This window comes from Vipera ursinii (assembly GCF_947247035.1).
Source record: "Vipera ursinii genome assembly, chromosome: 3".
Classification (NCBI taxonomy): Eukaryota; Metazoa; Chordata; class Lepidosauria; order Squamata; family Viperidae; genus Vipera; species Vipera ursinii.
Window position 1 is genome coordinate 29,658,240 of NC_139516.1, and position 23,825 is coordinate 29,682,064.

Below are 23,825 nucleotides of genomic sequence, written 5' to 3' on the forward strand. Positions count from 1 at the left end.
CTATGCTGACCCAACTGCCTACTCTATGGAGCCATTGATATCATATCAATGCAAGCACCCGCTTACAGTCTTATGATTGCAATTGCAGTGAATTGGACATGAACTCACAGCTATTTGCTTCTAAACCTAGGAGTGGCTGGTACACAGTAGGATGATGAGGAATGGAAAAGGAGCCAGCCCAGAGCAGTTGGTATGCCAATATATACACAAATAAAAACAGCTTTATTTTCAAGTTTCTACAAGCAAAGCCCTTCTCAGGGTTTAGATTTTTAGTCCAGTGATTAAAACTGTGATACAAGACTGTTCAAGTTTGCAAAATTTATAATGAAACATTATCTGTTAACAGTGTCAGGAACAGACAAATGCTCATCTCATTTATATTTTCCCCCAGTATAATTATTAATCTAAATCTTGTTTATCACCACTGATTTCAGTTTGAAAGACTGAATTAAATCTACATGCAGGAACAGATGTTTAGTCTTCCAAGCTTTTGGACTCATGCTGGAGCCCATCTTCAGGGAACGTGTTTCTACCAGAATGTGTGTTTTTGGGATAGTCTATGCATAGTATTTATGGGGTGCCTATTTGTGTGTGGCTTTTTAGCTGTTGATTGGGGTGTTGATGGTTGGATATTAAGTCATTGGCTATTGTTTCCTTGTGCTGCCAAGTCTTTTATTCCTAAGTATCTGATAAACTGGTGATAAATCAGCATTCCTGGTGACTGACCAGGAGCCTTTTTCTAGGCTTCAGTTATTTTCCTGGCTATTTTTGTACCTGCTCGGTCAACAATCTTAGTGGCTGCAAAATTGAATGTATGTCCTTGTTCATTGCAATGGGATGCTACCAATGAATTCAGGTCTCCTTGTTTTTGACCACTCTTTGTGTTCTTGCAATCAGGTGGTTAGCTTCCTCCCTATCTGTCTTACATAGTCACAGGGGCAATCCAGGTAGGGGATCTGGTAGATTACATTAGAAGTATCTCTCACCTCCAAGCAATCTTGTCAAGGCATGATTTGTCCTTGTATGGTAACCTCTTGGCGGTGTGCAATCCATACTTACAGATCTCAGAAGTTGTGTTCTACTGCTTCCAAATGTTTTTAACGTATAGTTTACATCAGATATGTCAAACCCATGATGGCACGTGACGTCGCCCGATGTATTGCGACTTTTTCCCCATTGCTGGCAATGGGATGGATGCAGTTTTGGCTTGATGCATCCAGCCTGTGGGCTGGCAGTCTGACATGCCTGGTTTACATGCTTTAGTCTTAATTTGATATAAATCAAACTACTGAAGGTTTGCAGTTTTTTCACACTCTTCACCAATATACTTCCTTATACTGAACAATGATGAGGCAGGTTAATTTGGCAATTTAGGCTAACTCCAGAGCTGCTTTCCATTTGTAAGTTTCTATACAGCAATTTTCATGTAGAATGTGTGAATTTTTCATTCTTTTGGATCCATAACTTTATATAACTTGATGTAAACAATAAATTTTCATTCTCCCAGTCAGTTAAGGTAACTTTATATTATATCGGAACACCTGCAAACATAAAAATAAAGGTGATATAGAAATAAATATTTTGAATTTTTTAAATGAGGTCAACTTTGTATGCCGGAAATTCTTCTGAATTGCCCATAAATATTGTATGAGATTTTCAAAGGGGAATAGATTATCAAATGCAATAACCTAAACCATTGTCTTATTTGAATTGAGGACTCTTGGTTTTTCAATATTTCTATCATTCATTTGTGGTTGTGCTTATTAAAGATTTCTGTAGATAGATCCTGAGAACATATTTGTCCATCTTTTAATCACTCTTTCTGTATCTTTTTTGGCTGTAGAAAAATCTCCCAGTCAAGCTACAGTGACAAGGAACAGAGTGGACATATCCTCCTGTGCCATCTTACAGAAGCAATGCTCTAGGATACCTCAGCACCATGAAGGGGTTAGGAGATAACCGAAGCCGCCATCTATCTGATAACCTGGACTCTCCTCAAGACTCTCTCTATGCCACTCAAGATAGGAATCCTTATCTTCTTAGTCCCACAGATTCCTATTCAATGGACCCTCGGTTTCCAACACCCAATTCTCTCCACAGTGACTGCCTCCTTCCACTCAACAACCAGATTTCTAACAGCAGTACATTTCCACGTATTCATTACAACTCTCACTTTGAGGTTCCTGATGAGAACCCCTTTCCAAGTCATGCCCAAGCCACCAAAATTAACAGACTCCCTGCCAACCTGCTAGACCAATTTGAAAAACAACTGCCCATCCACAGGGATGGCTTTAGCACCCTCCAGTTCCAGAGAAGTTCAGATGCCAAACACCGGAATGAAAACCCCGGGAGGATACGACACTTGGTTCATTCAGTCCAAAAACTTTTTGCTAAGTCACAATCCTTGGAAGGTCCTTCTAAAGGCAGTGTGAATGGCAAGAAAGGCACTGAGGACTCAAAACCAAACCGGAGAAGCAAGAGTAAAGATCGTGCAAAAACCACGGAGACTAAACGCAGGACAAGATCCAATATATCAGGCTGGTGGAGCTCAGATGACAATCTGGACAGTGACACCTGCAACTATCGTAACCCTATGGGCCTCATGACTCTTGGCAGGCAGCCTGATCACAGCCAGCCTAAATACTTTATGCATGCTTACAACACAATCAGTGAACATATGCTGAAATCCTCCAAAAGCAATAATGACCTCAAGATCACCACTTGCACCAACATCCCCATCAGCAGTGACTCAAACTACATCAAAAGAGGGTCCTGGTCCACTCTCACACTCAGCCATGCCCGAGAAATGTGCCAAAAGGCTTCAGCCACCATCGATAGAGCGCTGTTGAAATCTAAATCCTGCCATCAGGATTTAGCGTATCAGTACTTGCAGGTGGGTGCCATGCTTGAGACTTCCTTGTGATGATGTGAATGTTGGATAAAGAAAAGTTTGATTCTGTTTAGCTAAGGACAAGTCTGCACCATAGCCTAAACCTGTTGTCTTGGTTGTTTCTTAAGCCAACTTCAGATCAGTCTAGGTTGCAATGGCTTGACAATGTGACTGGGCTGATGTTCAGTCTACACTACAGCCAATGCAAGACCTAATCAATTATTCCCGTTTCTTGTTCTTCACCTATGTGAAGCCTCACTCTCTGGCTCTGATATAGGGTGATCTACCAGCACCTGCCTTTTCTTTGAGTGTGGGGGAGGGATTGTTCCCTCCTCATTAAGCCTATATTCCTTGATCCCTTTACTTTTCCAGATGTTTGCACTACATATGCATACCTTTTTCCACTCTGTTTCCTTAGACACTAGCAGAAACCTTTTCTTTTTTTTACCTTATAGTGACATTGTAGCTTTTTTTACTGTGGCCAGGGGGTGGAAAAGCAAAGGAACAATGTTTCACCCAGCCTGAGCAAAAAACTAAGTCCCACGGGACATGTCAAGATTGAATGAGCATGACCTTTTAGAGTTGAGAATAGTTCATTGATTTAGCAGGCCATTTTTGGATCAATCACAAGATTGTTTTAAAAACAGCAGCTGCTGAACAGCAGAGAATATAGCAAGCCCTATAGTCCCAAATGCAGTGGCTGTCTAGGGCAATGACTAGGCACTGGGGCGGAAGGGAAGTGCCAGGCAGTGCAGTCAATTGAAACTGGGGGCTGCTTCTAGAATGAAACAAAGCACCAGAGATCATCTGCTCTGAAGGGTTTAAAAGGGTTAGGTTGGAAAAGAGCAGTTTTCAACTGAAGCTGTAAACATTTGTGGGGGATGTATTTGCAATGAGCTGGAGAGGAAGCGGGGGGGGGAGGACCTTAGCCATTTTTGCATTCAGAAAACAATGAATGGTTTCTCCTATCAGTGAGCCAAGCTGAAAGTGTGAATCTGCTTTATGAAGTTGGAGTTGCCATGGTGTATATTTGTAGGATCCCAACTAACTAAATAATTCATTATATGTACTTCTAATTCAAGATTTCTTTCTTTGTTCATACTAAGCCAAAAATAAAACTTGATAAGTAAACTTCATTAGAGACTAACATATTAAGGCTAGCATCATGGGGAGTCTTTCTATTCTGACCTATTGGATGAATACAGCTACTTTTGCTATTATTATTGAACAAATATCTGTATGTTAAACATATGTTGGACAATCCAGTAAAAGTATATACCATAATATATAAAGCTTAATTTGACTATGTGTCCTGTTTAAAATAATACAGCAGGTTTGAGATACCGAGTAATTCAAATCCTTTTGACATCAATTCTTGTCCCTAGGACTCTAGTTTTTTATATCCCCATGTTGGAAGAAAAGTCTTCATTATGGTTCCATCCAAGCCAGGGATAAACAACATGGAGACTTCTTTAGGAAGAAGATTACAGTTTATTGCAGAGGAAAGCCAGACAGAAAGATGGATCCAGCAGAAAGGGACTGAGCACTTGCGGGGCGTGGGTTTTATACCCCCTGGACTCTATTGTTTGGTTATTTCCTGTGTCACGTATTCTGTCCTGAGTCTTTCTGGTATTGATGGTTGTGGGTATGTCCCAGCCCCTGCTTCCCTGCAGCTGGGATATGTCTTTGTCTTCCTAAGCTTCTGGCTCCAACCTTCTTGATGGCTTACATTTGCATGTCTATAGAACTAGGGCTATTAAGCAAACTGGGCATGCTTTCTTGGTTCAATATCTTTTTTTTAGGAAATATATTTTTCTGCCCTTTTAATATTTCCTTTTCTGGAGAGCTGACTTCCCTCACCTGTGATTTACTCTGTCTTATTCTGCTGTTTTCTGTACTGCAAAACATATATTATATCCAGAAAATAGTGAAGAGAATCAGAACAATTTACCACTTCTTACTAGGCACAGTTGTACGTCTTGGCTCTTGATACACTTAATCTTTATTCAGGAGTTGGCTTACTCAGCAGCAGGTTCACAGACAAAACTAAGAAATATTTGTTTGTTTTTTTATTGCAGGCAGGAAAAAGAAGTCATTTACACAAAATATTTGCCAACTGCAATATACAGATATCAAGGTCTATATAGAAGTCTATCATTCAGGATTTAAATGTTAGGCCTTTTTATTCTCATGTTCGCCATTGTAATGTTTATCTTGGAAGACTTCTGATTTACATTGATATGATTGTCCCCTCCGGCCTGAAAATTTATGGTTCTGGTCTCACCGTCTTGATTCTTTCTAGACCTCCTTCCCAAATGTCATAGAAGATGCAGGGCAGGAACATAGTCTGTTGCCTCCCAAGAATAGCCAATATGTGGGTGGTTCTTCTAATGAATTAAATATTCCAAACTATTTCTATTGTGCTGAGATTCCAAAAGACATTTCTCTCTCACTCTCTAAATGGTAAGGAGGGAATACTAGTTTTGTTGTTGTTGTTGTTAGCTGCGAAGTCATGTCCGACCCATCGCGACCCTATGGACAATGTTCCTCCAGGCCTTCCTGTCCTCTACCATCTTCTGGAGTCCATTTAAGCTCACGCCTACTGCTTCAGTGACTCCATCCAGCCACCTCATTCTCTGTCGTCCCCTTCTTCTATTGCCCTCAACCTTTCCCAACATTAGGCTCTTCTCCAGTGAGTCCTTCCTTCTCATTAGGTGGCCAAAGTAGTATTTGAGTTTCAACTTCAGGATCTGGCCTTCTAAAGAGCAGTCAGGGTTGATCTCCTCTACGACTGGGACTCGCAGGAGTCTTCTCCAGCACCATAGTTCAAAGGCTTCAATTCTTTGGCGCTCAGCCTTTCTTATGGTCCAACTTTCACTGCCATACATTGCAACTGGGAAAACCATAGCCTTGACTATACGCACTTTCGTTGACAGGGTGATGTCTCTGCTTTTTAGTGTGCTGTCTAGATTTGCCATGGCTTTCCTCCCAAGGAGCAAGCATCTTTTAATTTCTTGGCTGCAGTCCCCATCTGCAGTGATCTTGGAGCCCAGGAAATAAAATCTGTCACTACCTCCATTTCTTCCCCATCTATTTGCCAGGAATTGAGAGGGCCAAATACCATGATCTTGGTTTTCCTATGTTAAGTTTCAACCCAAGTTTTGCACTCTCCTTCTTCACCTGCAACAAGAGGCTCTTTAATTCTTCTTCACTTTCTGCCATTATAGTGGTATCATCTGCATATCTTAGGTTGTTGATATTTCTTCCGGCACTCTTAATTCCAACTTTTGATTCATCTAGCCCTGCCTTTCTCATGATGTGCTCTGCATATAAATTATATAGGCAGGGCGACAGTATACAGCCTTGCCGGACTCCTTTCCCAATTTTGAACCAATCAGTGGTTCCGTGTCCAGTTCTCACTGTTGCTTCTTGGCCCACATATAGGTTTCTCAAGAAACAAATAAGATGGTTTGGTATGCCCATCTCTTTAAGAACTTGCCACAGTTTGTTATGATCCACACAATCAAAGGCTTTAGCATAGTCAATGAAGCAGAAGTAGATGTTTTTCTGGAACTCTCTAGCTTTCTCCATGATCCAGCGTACGTTGGCAATTTGATCTCTAATTCCTCTGCCTCTTCGAAATCCTGCCTGTACTTCTGGTAGTTCTCGATCCACATACTGCTGGAGTCTAGCTTGTAGGATTTTAAGCATAACTTTACTAGCATGAGAAATGAGTGCAATGGTGCGATAGTTTGAACATTCTTTGGCACTGCCTTTCTTTGGAATTGGAATGTAAACTGATCTTTTCCAATCCTGTGGCCACTGTTGAGTTTTTCAAATTTGTTGGCAAATTGAGTGTAGCACTTTTACTGCACTGTCTTTTAAGATTTTGAATAGCTCAGCTGGAATACTGTCACCTCCACTAGCTTTGTTGTTGCTCAGCTTTTCTAAGGCCCACTTCACTTCACATTCTAGGATGTCTGGCTCGAGGTCAGTGACCACCTCATTGTGATTATCAGGGACGTTAAGCTCATTGTTGTATAGTTCTTCTGTATAATTTTGTCACCTCTTCTTAATCTCGTCTGCCTGTGTTAGGTCCCTGCCATTTTAGTCCATTATCATGCCCATTTTTGCATGAAACATTCCCTTCATCTCTCCACTTTTCTTGAAAAGATCTCTGGTCCTCCCTATTCTATTGTTTTCTTCTATTTCTTTGCACTGTTCATTTAAGAAGGCATTCTTATCTCTTCTAGCTATTCTCTGTAATTCTGCATTCAATTGGGTGTATCTTTCTTTTTCTCCCTTGCCTTTCGCTTCCCTCCTTTCCTCAGCTATTTGCAAAGCTTCCTCAGACAGCCATTTTGCTTTCTTGCATTTCTTTTTCTTTGGGGTGGTTTTGGTTGCTACCTGTTCTACAGTGATGCGAACCTCTGTCCATAGTTCTTCAGGCACTCTGTCTATCAGATCTAATTCCTTAAATCTATTTGTCACCTCTACTGTATATTCAACAGGGATATGATTTAATTCATACTTGAGTGGCCTAGTACTTTTCGCTACTTTCTTCAGTTTAAGCTTAAACTTTGCAATGAGAAGCTCATGGTCTGAGCCACAGTCAGCTCCTGGTCTTGTTTTTACTGACTGTATAGAGCTTCTCCATCTTTGGTTGCAGAGCATATAGTCAATCTGATTTCTGTGTTGACCGTCTGGTGTAGAGCCGTCTCTTGGGTTGTTGGAAAAGAGTGTTTGCGATGACCATCGTATGCTCTTGACAAAATTCTATCAGCCTGTGTCCTGCTTCATTTTGTACTCCAAGGCCAAACTTGCCTGTTATTCTGGTTATATTTTGGCTTCCTACTTTAGCATTCCAATCCCCCATGATGATAAGGACATCATTTTTTGGTGTTAGTTCTATAAGGTGCTGTAGGGCTTCATAGAACCGGTCAATTTCATCCTCTTCAGCACTGGTGGTTGGGGCATAGTCTTGGACTACTCTGATATTGAATGGTTTTCCTTGGATTTGAACTGAGATCATTCTGTCATTTTGAGGATTGTATCACAGTATTGCTTTTCCTACTCTTTTATTGACTATGAAGGCTACTCCGTTTCTTCTGAGGGATTCTTGCCCGCAGTAGTATACCTGATGGTCATCTGAATTGAATTCACCCATTCCTGTCCATTTTAGTTCGCTGATACCTAAGATGTCAATGTTCAGTCTTGTCATCTTTTGTTTGACCACGTCCAGCTTGCCTTGATTCATGGAACTTACATTCCAGGTTCCTATGGAGAAAAAATCTTTACAGCATCGGACTTTCCTTTCACCACCAGACACACCCACAAATGAGCGTGGATTAGGCTTTGGCCCAGTCGCTTCATTCTTTCTGGCGCTACTACTATCCCTCTGCTCTTCCCCAGTAGCATATTGAATTTGAATTTGAATTTTATTGAATTTATATACCACCCTTTCCTGTAGGACTCAGGGCGGTTTACAGGGTACTTAAAAAATCGATACAAAAATTCAAAACAATTAAAAAAGATTAAATTAAATCCCTGAAAAAAATATAAAATATATATTATGTATTGCCCTGTTCACCGCCCTGAGTCCCTAGGGAGAAGGGCGGTATATAAATTAAATTGATAAATAAATAATAATAAATAAAAAATCCCAATTAAAACTCTCAGCCTGGGCCGGAAAGCTCGAGGAGCCAGGTCTTCAGGTCCCAGTGAAATGAACAAAGGTCGGGAACAGTCCTAAACTCCACAGGCAGCTGGTTCCAAAGGGCAGGCACACCCACAGAGAAGACACTCCCCCTGGGTGTTATCCTCCGGCAATCTTTTACCGGCAGCACCCTGAGAAGGCCCTCCCTGTGGGAACACCCAGGACGAAGTGAACTTGATGCCGGCAGCAGGTGTTCCCTCAGATATCCCAGACCCAAACCATTTAGGGCTTTATAGGCCATCACCAGCACCTTGAATCTCACCTGGAGGGCAACCGGAAGCCAATGCAGCTCGCGGAATAGAGGTGTTACATGGGAGTATCGGGAAACCCCCATCACAACTCGCGCAGCTGCATTCTGCACTAGCTGAAGCCTCCGAGTGGTCCTCAAGGGCAGCCCCATGTAGAGAGCGTTGCAGTAGTCTAAACGGGAGGTCACGAGCGCATGAGTGACTGTGCATAGGGCATCTTGGTCCAGGTAGGGTCACAACTTGCGCATCAGGCGAACCTGGGCAAAAGCCCCCCTGGTCACAGCTCCTATGTGATCTGCAAAACTGAGCAGTGAATCCAGGAGGATGCCCAAGTTGCGAGCCCTATCAACGGGGGGTAACACCTCCCCCCATCGTTAAAGATGGAATAGTCTGGTTAACCCGAGATGCCGGTATGCACAGCCACTCAGTCTTGGCAGGATTGAGATGAAGCCTGTTTCTCCCCATCCAGACCCGGACCTCCTCCAGGCAACAGAATATCACAGCAAGGGCATCACTGGGTTGGTTCGGGGTGGAGAAAAAAAGTTGGGTATCATCAGCGTACTGATGATACCCCACCCCGAATCCACGAATGATCTCGCCCAGCGGCTTCATATAGATGTTGAACAGGAGGGGAGAGAGAACCGACCCCTGAGGAACTCCACAAACAAGAGATCTCGGGGCGGATCTCTGCCCTCCCGTCAACACCAACTGCCAGTGGCCCAGGAGATAGGAGGAGAACCCCTGTAAAACGGTGCCTCCCACTCCCAACCCCCTGAGACACCACAGTAGGATACCATGGTCGATGGTATCAAAAGCCGCTGAGAGATCTAATAGGACTAGGACAGAGGAACAACCCCTGTCCCGAGCCTGCCAGAGATCATTCACCAGCGTGACCAATGCCGTCTCCGTGCTGTGCCCGGGCTTGAAACCCGATTGGTACGGGTCCAGATAATCAGTTTCCTCCAGGAACAGAGGAAGCTGATGCGCCACCACACTCTCAACAACCTTTGCCAAAAAGCAAAGGTTGGAGACCGGACGATAGTTATTTAAAACAGCCGGGTCCAGGGCAGGCTTCTTGAGGAGGGGTCTCACCACCGCCTCCTTCAAGGTGGCGGGGAAGATACCCTCCTTCAAGGAAGCAGTTATTACTGCCTGGAACCAGCCTCATGTCTCCTCCCGGGCCGCATAAACCAACCAGGAGAGGCATGGGTCCAATAAATTGGACACCTTCTGACCTAAGGGGCTCATCTTCCAGTGTCATATCGTTTTGCCTTTTGGTACTGTCCATAGCATTTTCATGGCAAAGATACTGGAGTGGGTTGCTATTTCCTTCTCCAGTAGTTTTAGAAAATAATATATACTGCTCAAAAAATAAAGGGAACACTTAAACAACACAATGTACTGTATTTAATAGTAGGATGACTTATCTTGTGTTCCCTTTATTTTTTTGAGCAGAGAGTTGATTGGTGCAATTACAGGAAATGGTCCAGAAACCTAGGTCCTAGGCATTTCAGCTTCTATGTATAGAGATCTCATGGAAGAAAGAAATCTGGTAGAAAGCCATATCTGATAGCCAAAAGTAATGGAGAAAGCAGAATGTCTTCTGATTGTTACAGCAAAGAGTTTTAGGAGCTACTGTAGGAAGCATGAGATTGTAAAGGAGCAGGTTGACATCCTGAGAAAAACAGAAACCCTCTGAAGAATGGGTAGTTAAGGAGGCATTCATGGCAAGAGTAAAAGAGATGGTTGGTCCCCGTGGAAGTTTTGTGTCTGAGCTAACACACATAAATCCTGCTGTTACAGAATACAGATTCAATTAGTTAGGAAAGGACTTTCCAATTAGTCTGAATCTCACAGAATAAGCTTGTGCCAGAGGAAGAATGTCTAACTTCTCTAGGTGCAGAATGAAGGAAAGTTGAAGGGTAAAAACGCTGGCTTACATAAGAAAGCATCAACCTGCTTGCTTTATAGCACAAAACTAAGACATGTGAAAAAAGCATTGCATGAGCTATTCAAAAATCTATAAGTATTCCAAATTCCCATGATAGTTTGGAGCTCTCCTTCAATCATAAAGCATGCCAAAAAGCTTCTATATAGGGAAAAGTTCTGCTATAAAAATATTGTTTCTTTCATGTGGCAGGAATTGCCTGGAAAAGATTATTCAGAGAAGGATGTTGCCCACAAAACCAGGAATGTATAGTAAAAATACAGCTCTTAAAGCAAAATTAAAAGCATCAACCTGAACTAAAGGATAGCTAGATCTTAGGCCAAGTACTCTTCAATATCTTTATAAATGTCTTAGATGAGGGAAATGATGGGGAACTCATCAAATTTGCAGATGACACTAAACTGGCAGGAGTAGCCAACACCCAAGAAGACAAACTCAAGATCCAAAAAGATCTTGACAAATTTGAACAGTGGGCCCTATGATCCAACAAAATGAGTTTAAATGTGGAGAAAAGCAAAGTTTTACATTTAGGCAGGAAAAATCAAAGGTACAAATACAGATTAGGTGAGACCTGCCTCAAAAACAGCAACTGTGAGAGGGACCTTGGAGTCCTAGTAGATGATCACTTGACTATGAGCCAGCAGTGTGAAGCAGCAGCCAAAAAAGCTAATACAATCCTGGGTTGTATAAACAGAGGCATAGAATCAAAATCACGTGAAGTATTATTACCGCTTTATAAAGTCCTAGTAAGACCACACCTGGAATACTGCAACCAATTTTGGTCACCCTATTACAAAAAAGATGTTGAGAATTTGGGGGAAAAATTCAGAGAAGAGCAACTAAGATAATCAAAGGCCTGGAGACTAAAACATACAAAGAACAGCTACGGGATTTGGATTTGGCTAGTCTAAAGAAAAGAAGAAATAGGGGAGACATGATAGCAGTATTCCAGTATTTGAGGGGCTGCCACAAAGAAGAGGGGGTCACATTATTCTACGAAGCACCAGAGGGCAGGACAAGAAACAATGGTTGGAAACTGATCAAAGAGAGAAGCAACCTGGAATAAGGAGAAACGTCCTGACAGTGGGGACATTTAACCAGTGGAACAGCTTGCCTCCAGAAATCGTGGGCGCTCCATCACTGGAGATTTTTAGAAGAGGCTAGAGAATCACTTGTCTGAGATGGTATAGGTTCTCCTGCTTGAGCAGGGGGATGGACTAGAAAATGTCCAAGGTCCCTTCCATCTCTATTCCTATTCTATTCTATTCTATTCTATTCTATTCTATTCTATTCTATTCTATTCTATTCTATTCTATTCTATTCTATTCTATTCTATTCTATTCTATTCTGGATCTGAATCACAGAGAAGGAAACCATTGTATGGCATGAATAAAGACTTGTCAGCTATAAAAATCTCACTTTCTTGATAAAATAGGTTAATAGCATGGATAGTGAAACAAAATTGGGTATACATCTACTGTAACATCTGGTAAAGCCCAGAAAATGCTATGCAACCCTGATGACACAGTAGAGAATCCAAGACAGAATGAGTTCTCTTTTTAATGGATCCATCTAAATTCCTTTTACAGAATACAATATTCCTAATAGTGAAATTTATGAAAACCAAAATTTAGTTTAGAATTGAGACTGCAGTAATGAAGGCATTGAAAAACAGCTGAATTTGATCAGTAGGAAAAACAGGATCCTCAGGGTAAATGAACAGATCACCTAGATACATAATCCTAAAATCATGAAAAATATGATCTATAAGTTTTTGAAACACTAAGGAGCTGTTACTCAATCAGTAACAGGTCAAGCTTTCCATAACAAAAATCAAAGGTAATTAAATATTTGTGACATTATTTTCATTCAAATCAAATTGTAAGTCCCCCTCAGACCCAGAAATGTGTGCCTCCTGTTTCAAGAATTCACAAATTGAAGGAAAGGGCTAATGATACTTAATAGTTAATTAGCAGATTTCTGAACCTTTAACATGAAGGGAATCATGCAGAGGAATATCCTTCTTGATATTCCTTCAAATAGGCTAACTCAGTATTTGACACTGGATAGGGGTATTTTACAGAAATCTGAGCTACAGAAAGATTGATTATGCAGTCACACAACTGGTGGGACAAAGTCTGTACTTTTCCATTTCCAAACACATAGGTATAGTCTACAAATTTAGCTGACAAGTTGGAGGTACATTTGATAAGGTGTGATAGGTAGCAGTACTTTGAAACTGAAGGTTAAGTGTCTGGCATGCCAGGGAATCAAAAATGGTATTATCTTGTTCCCCAAGAATACAGTATATGGTTTGTGAACCTGAAGCTAATCTGTTCCCCAAATTGTTAGGAACTCTAGAGGGAGGCTAAATAAGAGCTAAGAGCCAACCATCAGTGTGTCAACTTGAATAGCAATAGCACTTAGACTTATATACCGCTTCACAGTGCTTTTACAGCCCTCTCTAAGCAGCTTACAGAATCAGCATATTGCCCCCAACAATCTGGGTCCTCATTTTACCCACTCGGAACTCCTGTGCCACCATGGGAATTGGATAGACTGAGTGTTCAGAACATCTTCATGCAATGGAGGATTCAGTGAAGTTGCCTTTAGTTTTACTTCAGACTTTTCTGTAACTATTAAAAGACAGGAATAACTGAATGCCAATACGTACTGTAACTCTGCCTGTCTAGTTTCACATAACTTCTGGTTGCACCATTCTCTAGGCCCTTGGAGGCTGAGACTACTCATTTCCCAGCAAGCCAGATCTGAGATGTTTAGGACCTCTACTTAACAAAATGCCTTCCATTTTCAAAAGTATAACACTTTGTCAATGCTTTGGAAGTGTGTGTGTTTGTGGGAGGAGGGTTCTAACAGAACACACACCTGCAAATTAGCCAGATTTTCTACAATATCAACACAGGCCTTGTGTGCATTGGCACTTTTCTGAGATAGGTCATGCAGCTCTGCTAACAACCATCTTCATAGATTCAACTTTCAAAGTGAAGCAGGAGGAGGGATGAAAGAGTAGCATTGTCTTTCTTTCCTACTGGTGCTCTGGCACAATTCCTTGCATCTTCCATTCAAGCAGATATTAATTATTGCAGACATCGTCTCTGGGGTTCCCTTATGAATGAGTTTGTTTCATGTTTCATTTGATAGTCCCTTCTTGAACTGGTCTATTAGCCTGAGCTAACAGTGAAACTCAGCAGCATCCTTTTGTAAAAATTGCTTACCGTGTCAGAAATGACAGATTTCATGATTGGTAGTCACTCGTTTCATTGGCCATCTAAGTCTTCAGACATGCCAAAAATAACTGTAGTAGTCTAAGTCTAGATTGTTCTAAATTCTTTCTGTCATTGAGCTAATTATAAACTCTATGGGTTTTCTTGGTGCAAAGTCATCTGGTATCAGGTATTGTTCACATTGATTAAAGAAGACAGTAAATGTGCTTGGATTGTCATAATCTTTATCAGGCAGTGAGAAATGGTTTCAGCAATTGTCGCAGTGTCTTAGGCCAAGTTTGGTATGGGAATTGCAGATTATGATAGATTCTGTCCCAAATGCTGGACTAGGTAGTTCATCATCTAGATTAATTGCATGGTTCTTGATTCAATTGAACAAGGCATTAGTAACTTGTTCAGTGATAAGCAGAAATGCAATAGGATATGCAGCTATAATTTAATCTGAGGTGTATAGTAAGGGGAGTAGGAGTAGCTGAATCTAATTGGCAGATTTTACATCAGGCACAGCTGACTATCTGAATCTTGTGAAAACTTAACCCTCCAAAAAGTAAACCTGTGCTTACTTGGCAGGAGGCTCACAGATAGAACTAGCCAAGATTGTCTTTTCATTGTAACAAAATGAACAAACAAAACAAACATTATAAACAAAAATGAAATTATATATACACAAAATATTTGTCTACTGTAGTACGCAGAAATCAAGATCTATATGCATTTACGGTAGTTTTGTGCTTCAGGATATAAATTCAATGGTTTTTGTTCCTGTCATTCTAAGTCATTGGATACTTGGCTGCTCTTTACAAGGCCTTAGACAACATCAGCTCTGTGTTGTCATAGTGAATCTGTTTAGCTTGGCAACAACTGTCTCCTGGCTGATAACTTATAGAAAATCAGTGATATGGGCTTGAAGCAAATGTTCAGAAATGCTTACATAATGAAGGAGAATAGAAATACCTTAGGTCATGGGAAAGAAGATGGTATGGTATTAAGAAGAGATTCAGAATGACTCCTTCCTGACTAAGAGGACTCCATAAAATGGAGGGAGGAGAAGCACAAACAGTCTTTCTAGATTCTGTTATTATAAACTATCTCAATATAATATACAGGTACTTCATGTGAACTCTGTCTCCTAATCTGGTCTAGTTTGAAGGGCTGATACCACCTTAATTCCTTATTGTGATAGTTTTATTAGTCCAGTAGTTAACTATTGTGGAAGAACTCTAAATATGGAATGTAGCATTTCCAAACCATTTTGTCATTTTAGAAAAGCATAATTAGGTACTGAGGACTATATTTGGGGGGAATGGATTCACTTCAATCTTACATTTTGTGCTGAGAGATTTATTGAAAGAGTTGATGAGGCCAAAAGGAAAAGTTGAATAGGGCCTAAATAAGAATCAAATAGATGGGGGGCAGAGCAATTAAAATTCCCAAAATCCCAAATTAATTTTCTACCTTAATTTTAATACTTTTAATTTGATTAAGCCATACTCAAATCAAGGAACTACTAAGGAGAAAAAACCACACTGCCACCAAAACTGGCAGGGCAAGCTACTGTATATAACCATAGAGTAAACCCCACACTTACTCACACTGATGATGTTATCTAGTTGGGTAATGAAATGTGATGAGAGAAAAACTCTTAGGACTCCATAAATGAGAAACTCTAAATGTCTGCTACTATGTCATTATTAAGATAGAAAGCTGACACAATGCAAACTCTATTCCTGGATGGAAAATATTCCCATTTTCTATACAGCTGAAAACATGGACATTAAAATATTTCCAAGGAATTATTAGCTCCGCAAAAAGATTTAAAGTCACTTCTACCTCTGCCTGAAATTATCATTATAGAGTCTCCAAACCCTGGTTCAACAAAGAATGTGACTCAACTAGGGCTGGGGTAACGTATGCCTATAGAGTCATGAGTCAGTATCACAATTATAATTGTTGGTTCTTCTGTTCATTGAAAAATATGTATATGCATCTGCTGAAAAGGAAAAATCAAAGCTATCTCTTAGTGAACTGCTGTTTTCCTTTGCTTTATAAACCTGAAAATGCCATAAATGCAAGAATTGGTCATAAAGTTACTATTTCATCACCAAATTCCAGACTATCACCAAACAAGGCAGTCGCTTATCAAGGTTTACCTGTACAAACTTGCTGACTGAATGATACAGAAGAATACTCTAACTACAAAACAAGCAGGTTTCAGACCAAGTTGACCAACTATTTTAGTGTACATACTATCTGGTTAAGAAATATTGAACTACCCCATAAAGGTCCCTTTATTCCACCTTTATTGACTTTAGGACAGCTTTTGACTCAGCTCTTTGAAAGAGTTCTTTGGAAGAGTGGCTGAACTCAATGGTTTCTTTTATTAACCATCAATTTCTCAGACTGATAATGCTGTGTAAATACCTTTGCACAGATCAGATGTAAAACCAGCGGGAAACTAATTGTCCCCATTCCCATGCCTTATGGCTCCCCTAGTTTTTAATATCTATATTAACATCATTCTGGCCTTCGCTAAGTCTTAATTTCATCTTCTAATCCATACAACCAATCCATTTCTATTCTATTTTATGAAGATAACACCACCATTCTATCTTTACCTCAAGTTGGCCTTTGAAGATATCTGGGAGCAGTTGTGTCCTTTTATTTTAGAAGCAACCTAAAAATTAATTATGCTAAAACAATTATTCTATTTCTTGCAAAAAAAAGAGCATTTTAACCTTTCCTATAATTGAAAAATCCATGAGAAACCTACTGAGCATGTCAAAGACTTTAAAAATTTAGGTATTCATTTCCAACCATCTACCTCCTGGAGTAATCAAATAAGCAAGCTGTCATTTAAAGAACAAAAAGCATCCAATGAGAGTATCGGATTTGAATGCCAGAGATGTAACTATATGCCTGCAGCAATCAAATTATTTAAAGCAAATAAACTAATCTGCTGCTGTGCAGTGTGCAACTCTATACATTCAAGGACTCTTCTGTGTCAGAAGTAACTCATGCTAACTTCTTTAAGACTTTTGTCTATGTCCTTTGATCAACTGCAGACACACACTCAGTTGGAACTTGGAAGCGTCTCTTTGAGACTTTGTCAACTAAAATTCTGGCTAAAACAAAAACGCTAGAGAGAATCCCAGGATATACTCCTCCTTGAAACCCCAAATAGATTTGAATTTCTCTTATTGAGGGCCTAGCTGTATGTTCTATGAGTACAAATAAAGCTTTGGCAGAACTTAAGCAGCGAGTCCAAAAAGATAAATTAACATCCAAAAAGATAAATTTAAAAAAATCACATATGTGCTGTGCTAAGCTTTTAGGTGCTCCTTTCTACATATCTAAATATTTTTATCATATCATACCACATAAAGAACTTCTGTGCATACCTTGAATCAGTTTTTAACTCCTGATAACTGCCTGGACTAAATCTCTGCAATTTTTTTTTTATAAGGGTCCTTCCCCATTGCCTTTTTCCTAGGGATGAGAGAGAGAGAAACTGGCCCAAGGTCACCCAGCTGGCTAAATGCCTAAAGTAGGTCTAGAACTCAGAGTTTGTAATTTCTAGCCTGATCCTTAACAATTATACCAAAAATTATACATACATATAAGGATATTTACACTAGTGAAATTTGATGCCTTGCTTTCAATGAGTACTACAAATAGATATCACATTTCTTACCAGAATTGCCTTTGCAGGTGCTCAGATAATAGGATAGATCAGGCACTCTGGCTGAGGAATTCTGGGAGTTGAACTCCACAAGTCATAAAAGGGCCAAGTTTGAAGACCCCTGGGATAGATTGCTACTAGATTGTCCCCTGTATCACACCTGGTAGCTTGGTCTCATTGAATAATTTTTTCTTCTATTATATTCAATGTGTATAGATCAACTGCTACAAGATCAATTTGGTGAAACATCTTCTAAGGTCACAAAATTCTTAACTGTAGCTCTGGCCATTAGAGTGCATTGCTCTACAACTAGCTAAAGCAAGGTTTTTGCTTTTCAGTCCATTTCTCTTACATGTAGTTGTTGACTACCTTGTTCAAAGCTTTTCCACCAATCTAGATATGGAACCTTGACACCTTCCACAATATCTTTACTCTCTGAGAAATTAGATTTATCCTACCGTATTGCCGTATTAACATAGCTGCATGCATTTTCTTTTACTTTAATTATTGCATAATTTTAAGTTTTTGTTCTTTATTCTTTAGGTCTATAGCCATTTATTAAACAAATATTAAAAGCCGAACTTGATCTTGGGGAAAAAAGTATTGTATTGTTTTTTTTCTCTGTCAGTTATCTATACCTCTACACGAAAGGTCAGGGATGAGTTGAAAATTATTTTTAAGAATAGCTCCATTAACTAGGTGTTCAATTTTCTTTTCGAGTTTGAAATATATTAAATAGAATTATGTAAATAGGGAAAAGGAATAGAGTACTATAACTCATGTAACTAGTTAACAATCATCCAAGGCCTTTTTCCTACCTAATATTTATTTATTTTTTTTATTTTAATTCCATTTATATCCCGCCCTTCTCCGAAGAATCAGGGCGGCTTACAAGCTTAGCAGTAGCCTTCATTCTATGTATATGCCTGCTTATTAGGGCTTTGCCCCCCCCCCAGCGGCATTATTACAAAGTCAGCTTAATTGCCCCCAACAATCTGGGTCCTCATTTTACCTACCTCAGAAGGATGGAAGGCTGAGTCAATATGTTGGAAAGACTCTATTTATGTCCCTTATGAGCCCTTGTGAGATTTTGTGTCAAGCAACATGTGCTTTTTACAAGGTTTTGTTCTTTATCCACAAAAAATGTGGTTATTAAGACTTTTGAAAAGAGAAACAACTTTAAAAAGAAAAAACCTTTTTCATTTTATAAAATCCCTGCTTCTACATATACCACAAGAAATGATCCTTTGTCCCAAACTGGAAAGGTACATAATTTCTTTTTTATTTTTTTCTTAAAACACTGGGTATGTGAAAGGAGTAAAAAGAATAGAGATTATTAGACTAAATAGTTTGAAAAGCCTACTGTAATGTAGCAAAAGTTACAATATTGTCTTTTGCAAAGTAGAAAGATATATAGAGTGGTGTGGTCCCGTGATCTGCTTTACCAGAAGAAGATAGGCTTTATCTAGCCCAGGTCTTCTTAGAATAAAAACAAAGGAGAAGTCCTTGAGCTGTCCATTACGAGCAACAGACTAAGTAGCAGACCTAAAGATCTCCTGCTTAGAATCTTCTTCATTTTGAATCCTATTGTACTTCCATTTCTACTATGGAAAGCATTCTTTGTATCTATGCATATTCATTCTATGGAAATTGTAGTGTTTGTGCCCTCCCCCCCAAAACCAATGCATTAGGGCCACTGTAATAGAAATCTAAGGGACGTGGTGGCTCAGTGGGTTAGGATGCTGAGCTTGTCGATCAGAAGGTCAGCAGTTTGGCGTGTGGAATCCCGAGTGCCGCATAACAGAGTGAGCGCCTGTTACTCCTCCCAGCTTCTGCCAACCTAGCAGTTCAAAAGCACGTAAAAATGCAAGTAGAAAAATAGGGACCACTATGGTGGGAAGGTAACAGCGTTCTGTGCGCCTTTGGCATCTAGTCATGCCGGCCACATGACCACGGAGACGTTCTCGGACAAACACTGGCTCTTCGGCTTTGAAACAGAGATGAGCACTGGCCCCTAGAGTCGGAAACGACTAGCACGCATGTGCGGGGGAACCTTTACCTTTACCTTTTTTAGTAGAAATCATCTATAAGGAAGGATCTGGGAAAGACTTTTGTTCAGATTTCAGATCTGTTTACTTAGAAGATGACCATAGCTACATTTTCAGCTCTTGGTCACATTTTCAGTTAACCAATTGTATCTGCAGCTAAGATGTAGAAATGGTTGGGTTAATATCACTAATATCTCAAGTCAATTATAATACAAATTCCATAATAGAGTCTGTCTGATTAGCATGTTGTATAAATGATTTAGCATGTTGTAGGAATTCAGCTATCATGTTTTAGACATCATTATTTATAAGTAGATAGGGACGCAGTGGCTCAGTGGGTTAGAACACTGAGCTTGTCGATCAAATGGTCGGCAGTTTGGCGGGTTGAATCCCAAGTGCCGCATAACAGAGTGAGCTCCTGTTACTCATCCCAGCTTCTGCCAACCTAGCAGTTTGAAAGCACGTAAAAAAAATGCAAGTAGAAAAATAGGAACCACTACGGTGGGAGGGTAACAGCGTTCCGTGCGCCTTTGGTGTCTAGTCATGCTGGCCACATGACCACAAAGGCATCCTTGGACAAGCGCTGGCTCTTCGGCTTTGAAACGGAGATGAGCACCGGCCCCTAGAGTTGGAAACGACTAGCACACATGTGCGGGGGAACCTTTACCTTTACCTATTTATAAGTAAGATAATATGAAATTAGCCAGTTGTAGCTTTGTCAAAAAGCCATAAATAATCATAGCATGGTTTAGCATAATATGTGAACTTAGTCAATAATATTAACCTGAGAAAATTGTGCAATTACCAGATCTGAGTTGCACAAAACTAGACAATACCAGATGGCAGCAAACATTAGAGTTTCCTTTATCTCTTTGCTGCCACCTCATGACTTGTCTGGAGTTTTACAAATCAGATCTGATTGTCCAGAACTTAGAAACATAAGAAGTTGTCTTGTACAAAGTCACATTATTCACCCATTTCAAGATCATTTCATCTGGTAGACACTTTTTGGTATCTCAAGCAGAGATACTTCCTATCACAGACTACTTGATCCATTTTTTAATAAGAAAAGTCAGGATTATCTGAGCTCTCAGTTAATAATCTTTTGTAAAGAATATTAAGATAAAACACAAGTCCTTTGAAGAATAAAGTTCTTTTATCATGATTATTTTTTTCTTTGAAAAATGCAGATGACCTTGAAGATAAAACCATCCTAGTGGTTATATGGGAAATTTATATACAAATCTAATTACATATTCAAGGACATCTCATAGGAAAGTAACATAAGCAACACATTTAGACTACCGGTAATTCTCAAATAATGAAGCAGAATGAATACAGGAATACATTTTTGGGAGTCATTTTTAAACTGCTTTAATAGCTTTCTTTACTATCAGCCAGGTGCGTTCTGCAAACTGCAGTGTTTCAATACAAAGAAATTAACTATCTAGACTTAGTGTTTTGTTCCTGTGTAAGGAAACCTCTTCTTAATTTCATTTACAGGAAATGTGTTGGAGGAGAACAAGGTACATTTAGGAAAAACTGGTTTCCTCATTATTCTTCCCTGCAAAGTTATTTACTCGGTGAATAAAAAAGAGGCAGAGCAAGTAGACATTTGGCTGGAGAAGTGGAACTGGAAATTCAAAGGGGAGGCACTTGCTTCTATGTTTGTTCATCAGAGACAGACGGAGATGAAGAAAACTGTCCTGATGACCCGCAGGAGCTATACTATGTTTTTTTTTCCTTCCTCAAAACCACAAGAACTATCCATGCAACAAGTGCAAGCTGATTGCCTTTATGGAAAAGTAATATGATAAGATGTAGAAAGTTATGGTTATAAGTCGTGATGGTGATAAAGTGGGTCATTACATGACTGGTCCCATTTTATTACCTATTTTGCAGTGGTTATTAAGTGAATGCTGCAGTCATTAAGTAAACCCATGATTCGCTAGTAAACACCAGGTATTGGTAAAAACATTGTAAATTGCAGTCACGTGACCATGATATGCTGCAAACAATCGCAAATGTAGGATGGTTGCTGAGTGGTCGAAATGTGGTCACATGACCATGGGAAGGACAACCATCAGGAACCAGTTCCTAAATATCTTTTTTTTGTGGGGTGGGGTGGGGTGGGTGGGTTTCATCATGACTTTGAATAGTGATTAAGCAAATGGTTGTAAGTCAAAGACTACTTGTACTTTCAGAATTGATTTCAGGACATCACAGCTGATAGATCTGGGGTCCTGGATAGAGAACAATTTCCATAAATCTCATTGATAAGTAATGAGACTCTATCAGCTTTACAATAGGAAGGATTTCTGCCCTTGCTCTGAAGAATAGGAAGGGATTGATTCATGTCATTGATAATAAGACAGGGTAGGTTACACAAAGAAGAGTGCTATGATGTAACTTTATACAGAGAGAGAGAGAGAGGTTGAAATATAATTATATGTACAACTGCTGTGAAGAATATTGGAAGACACTTTTTGTACATATTTTCTTTCTTTTCTATTTGTCTTAAACTTTTTTCTTGCACTTTTTTTCTAACTACTTTTTCATTATTTTGTATTACTTTGAATTAGTTCTTGATCTTCTTTTTTAAAAGTTTTGATGAAAATCATGTAAAAACAAAGAATAGGAAGTGACAAGTGGTAGTAATTGGAGACTTCCTACTGGCAGCAATCTGTCAGCCAGACAAGCTATCAACAGAAGCGTGGTGCTTCCCTGGGGCACCAGTTCTTTTTAGGATAGAATGGAAAGATTCTCAAAACACTTTTAAGCCCACTGATAAAGATCCATTTCTACTGATCTGCACAGGAACAAATGACAATGCTAAACATAGCCTTGAAGACACTGTAAGAGGTTACAAAATGCCAGGAAAGAGGGTGAATGAGCTGTGAGCACAGGTGGTTTATTCATCATTCAAGGCTCAGCAAGAGAATAAAAATTACTAGAAGGGAACAGGTGGCCATACAGATGGTGCCAATGGGCGCATTTGATAATGGGTCCATTTCAGAGCTAAGCAAAATGCAGTAACCCCCACAAGAACCAGAAATAATGTGATCTGGAGTTCTTTAAACTGAATCCAGTTGGGAAGGGAGAAGACAATCTAGAAAACTGCATTATCCCCTGTACTGAGACTAAAAGAATATGCAAGATTTGGAAGCCCCCAATAATGTATATAGAAATACATGGTGGAATAGGTTAATATATATGACCCCAGGATTTCAGTATCATTATAAAATCCAAAATACGGGGAACAAACAGAAAATCTTAATGCAAAAAAAAAGTGATTATGGTTTATTTAGGTATTAATGAAGCCTGGCAGGACAACACTCATGAATGGAAAACAAACATTGACAAGTATAACTTATTCAAAAGGAATACGCCAAACAAAAAGTGAGAAGTAGTACTATCTTATAAGTTTTGACATCTTTTGAGAACTATAATGAAAATATGAACACAATCACGAATATTTGAATAAGAATGCAAGGAAAGGAAAACATTATTATGTATAACAGGAGTATAGTATAGACCAGCAAGCCATTTAGAAGACCTAAATGATTTCTTCTGGGACCAGATTACTGATCTTTCAGGGTGGAGGGTCACAGCAATAATGAAAAGCTTCAGTTACTCAAACATCTGCCAAGATTGCAAGATATCACTGGCTAATTTATTTACCAGAAAGTTGAAGACACAATAAAGGAGTGGGATATCTCAATTCTAACAACTGGGAAGAGTTTTTCTGAAGAGTAGAAGAACTAAGTGAATTTATCTTCAGGTGAGGAGGAAGAAGTTGTGGGAACTGGGAGCATCTAGGGGTAATTTTATTGATTGATTGATTTGATTTGATTCAATTAATTAATAGTTCTGGAGATTCCAGCAGCATTGAAGTCAATAACTCCACTCTAGCTGAGGCAGATCCAGCAAACTCTCAGGACTGCCCGCCTGCACCATGACACCACCACAGACTCTGAAGTTCAGCAAGCCAGTCCTGAACAGAGGCACAATTTAATGCTACAACAGCAGTGGCCTGAGTTCCCCAAGTCAG

The 23,825-nt window shown here is 39.7% G+C and overlaps 1 protein-coding gene across 3 annotated transcripts in view; it reads left to right on the forward strand.

Moving 5' to 3' along the window:
• Positions 1–1,939: 1,939 nt before the first annotated feature.
• Positions 1,940–23,825, forward strand: part of DLGAP4 (DLG associated protein 4) — a gene marked incomplete at its 5' end in the record, with an annotated part of 143,634 nt that continues 121,748 nt past the window's right edge. For 2 of the 3 annotated variants that reach the window (XM_083358987.1, XM_083358988.1), the window contains one exon: positions 1,940–2,919. In XM_083358987.1, coding sequence (XP_083215113.1) covers positions 1,940–2,919 — 980 coding nt within the window. The remainder of the gene's footprint in view (positions 2,920–23,825) is intronic. The other variant, XM_083358989.1, reaches the window with a different exon arrangement.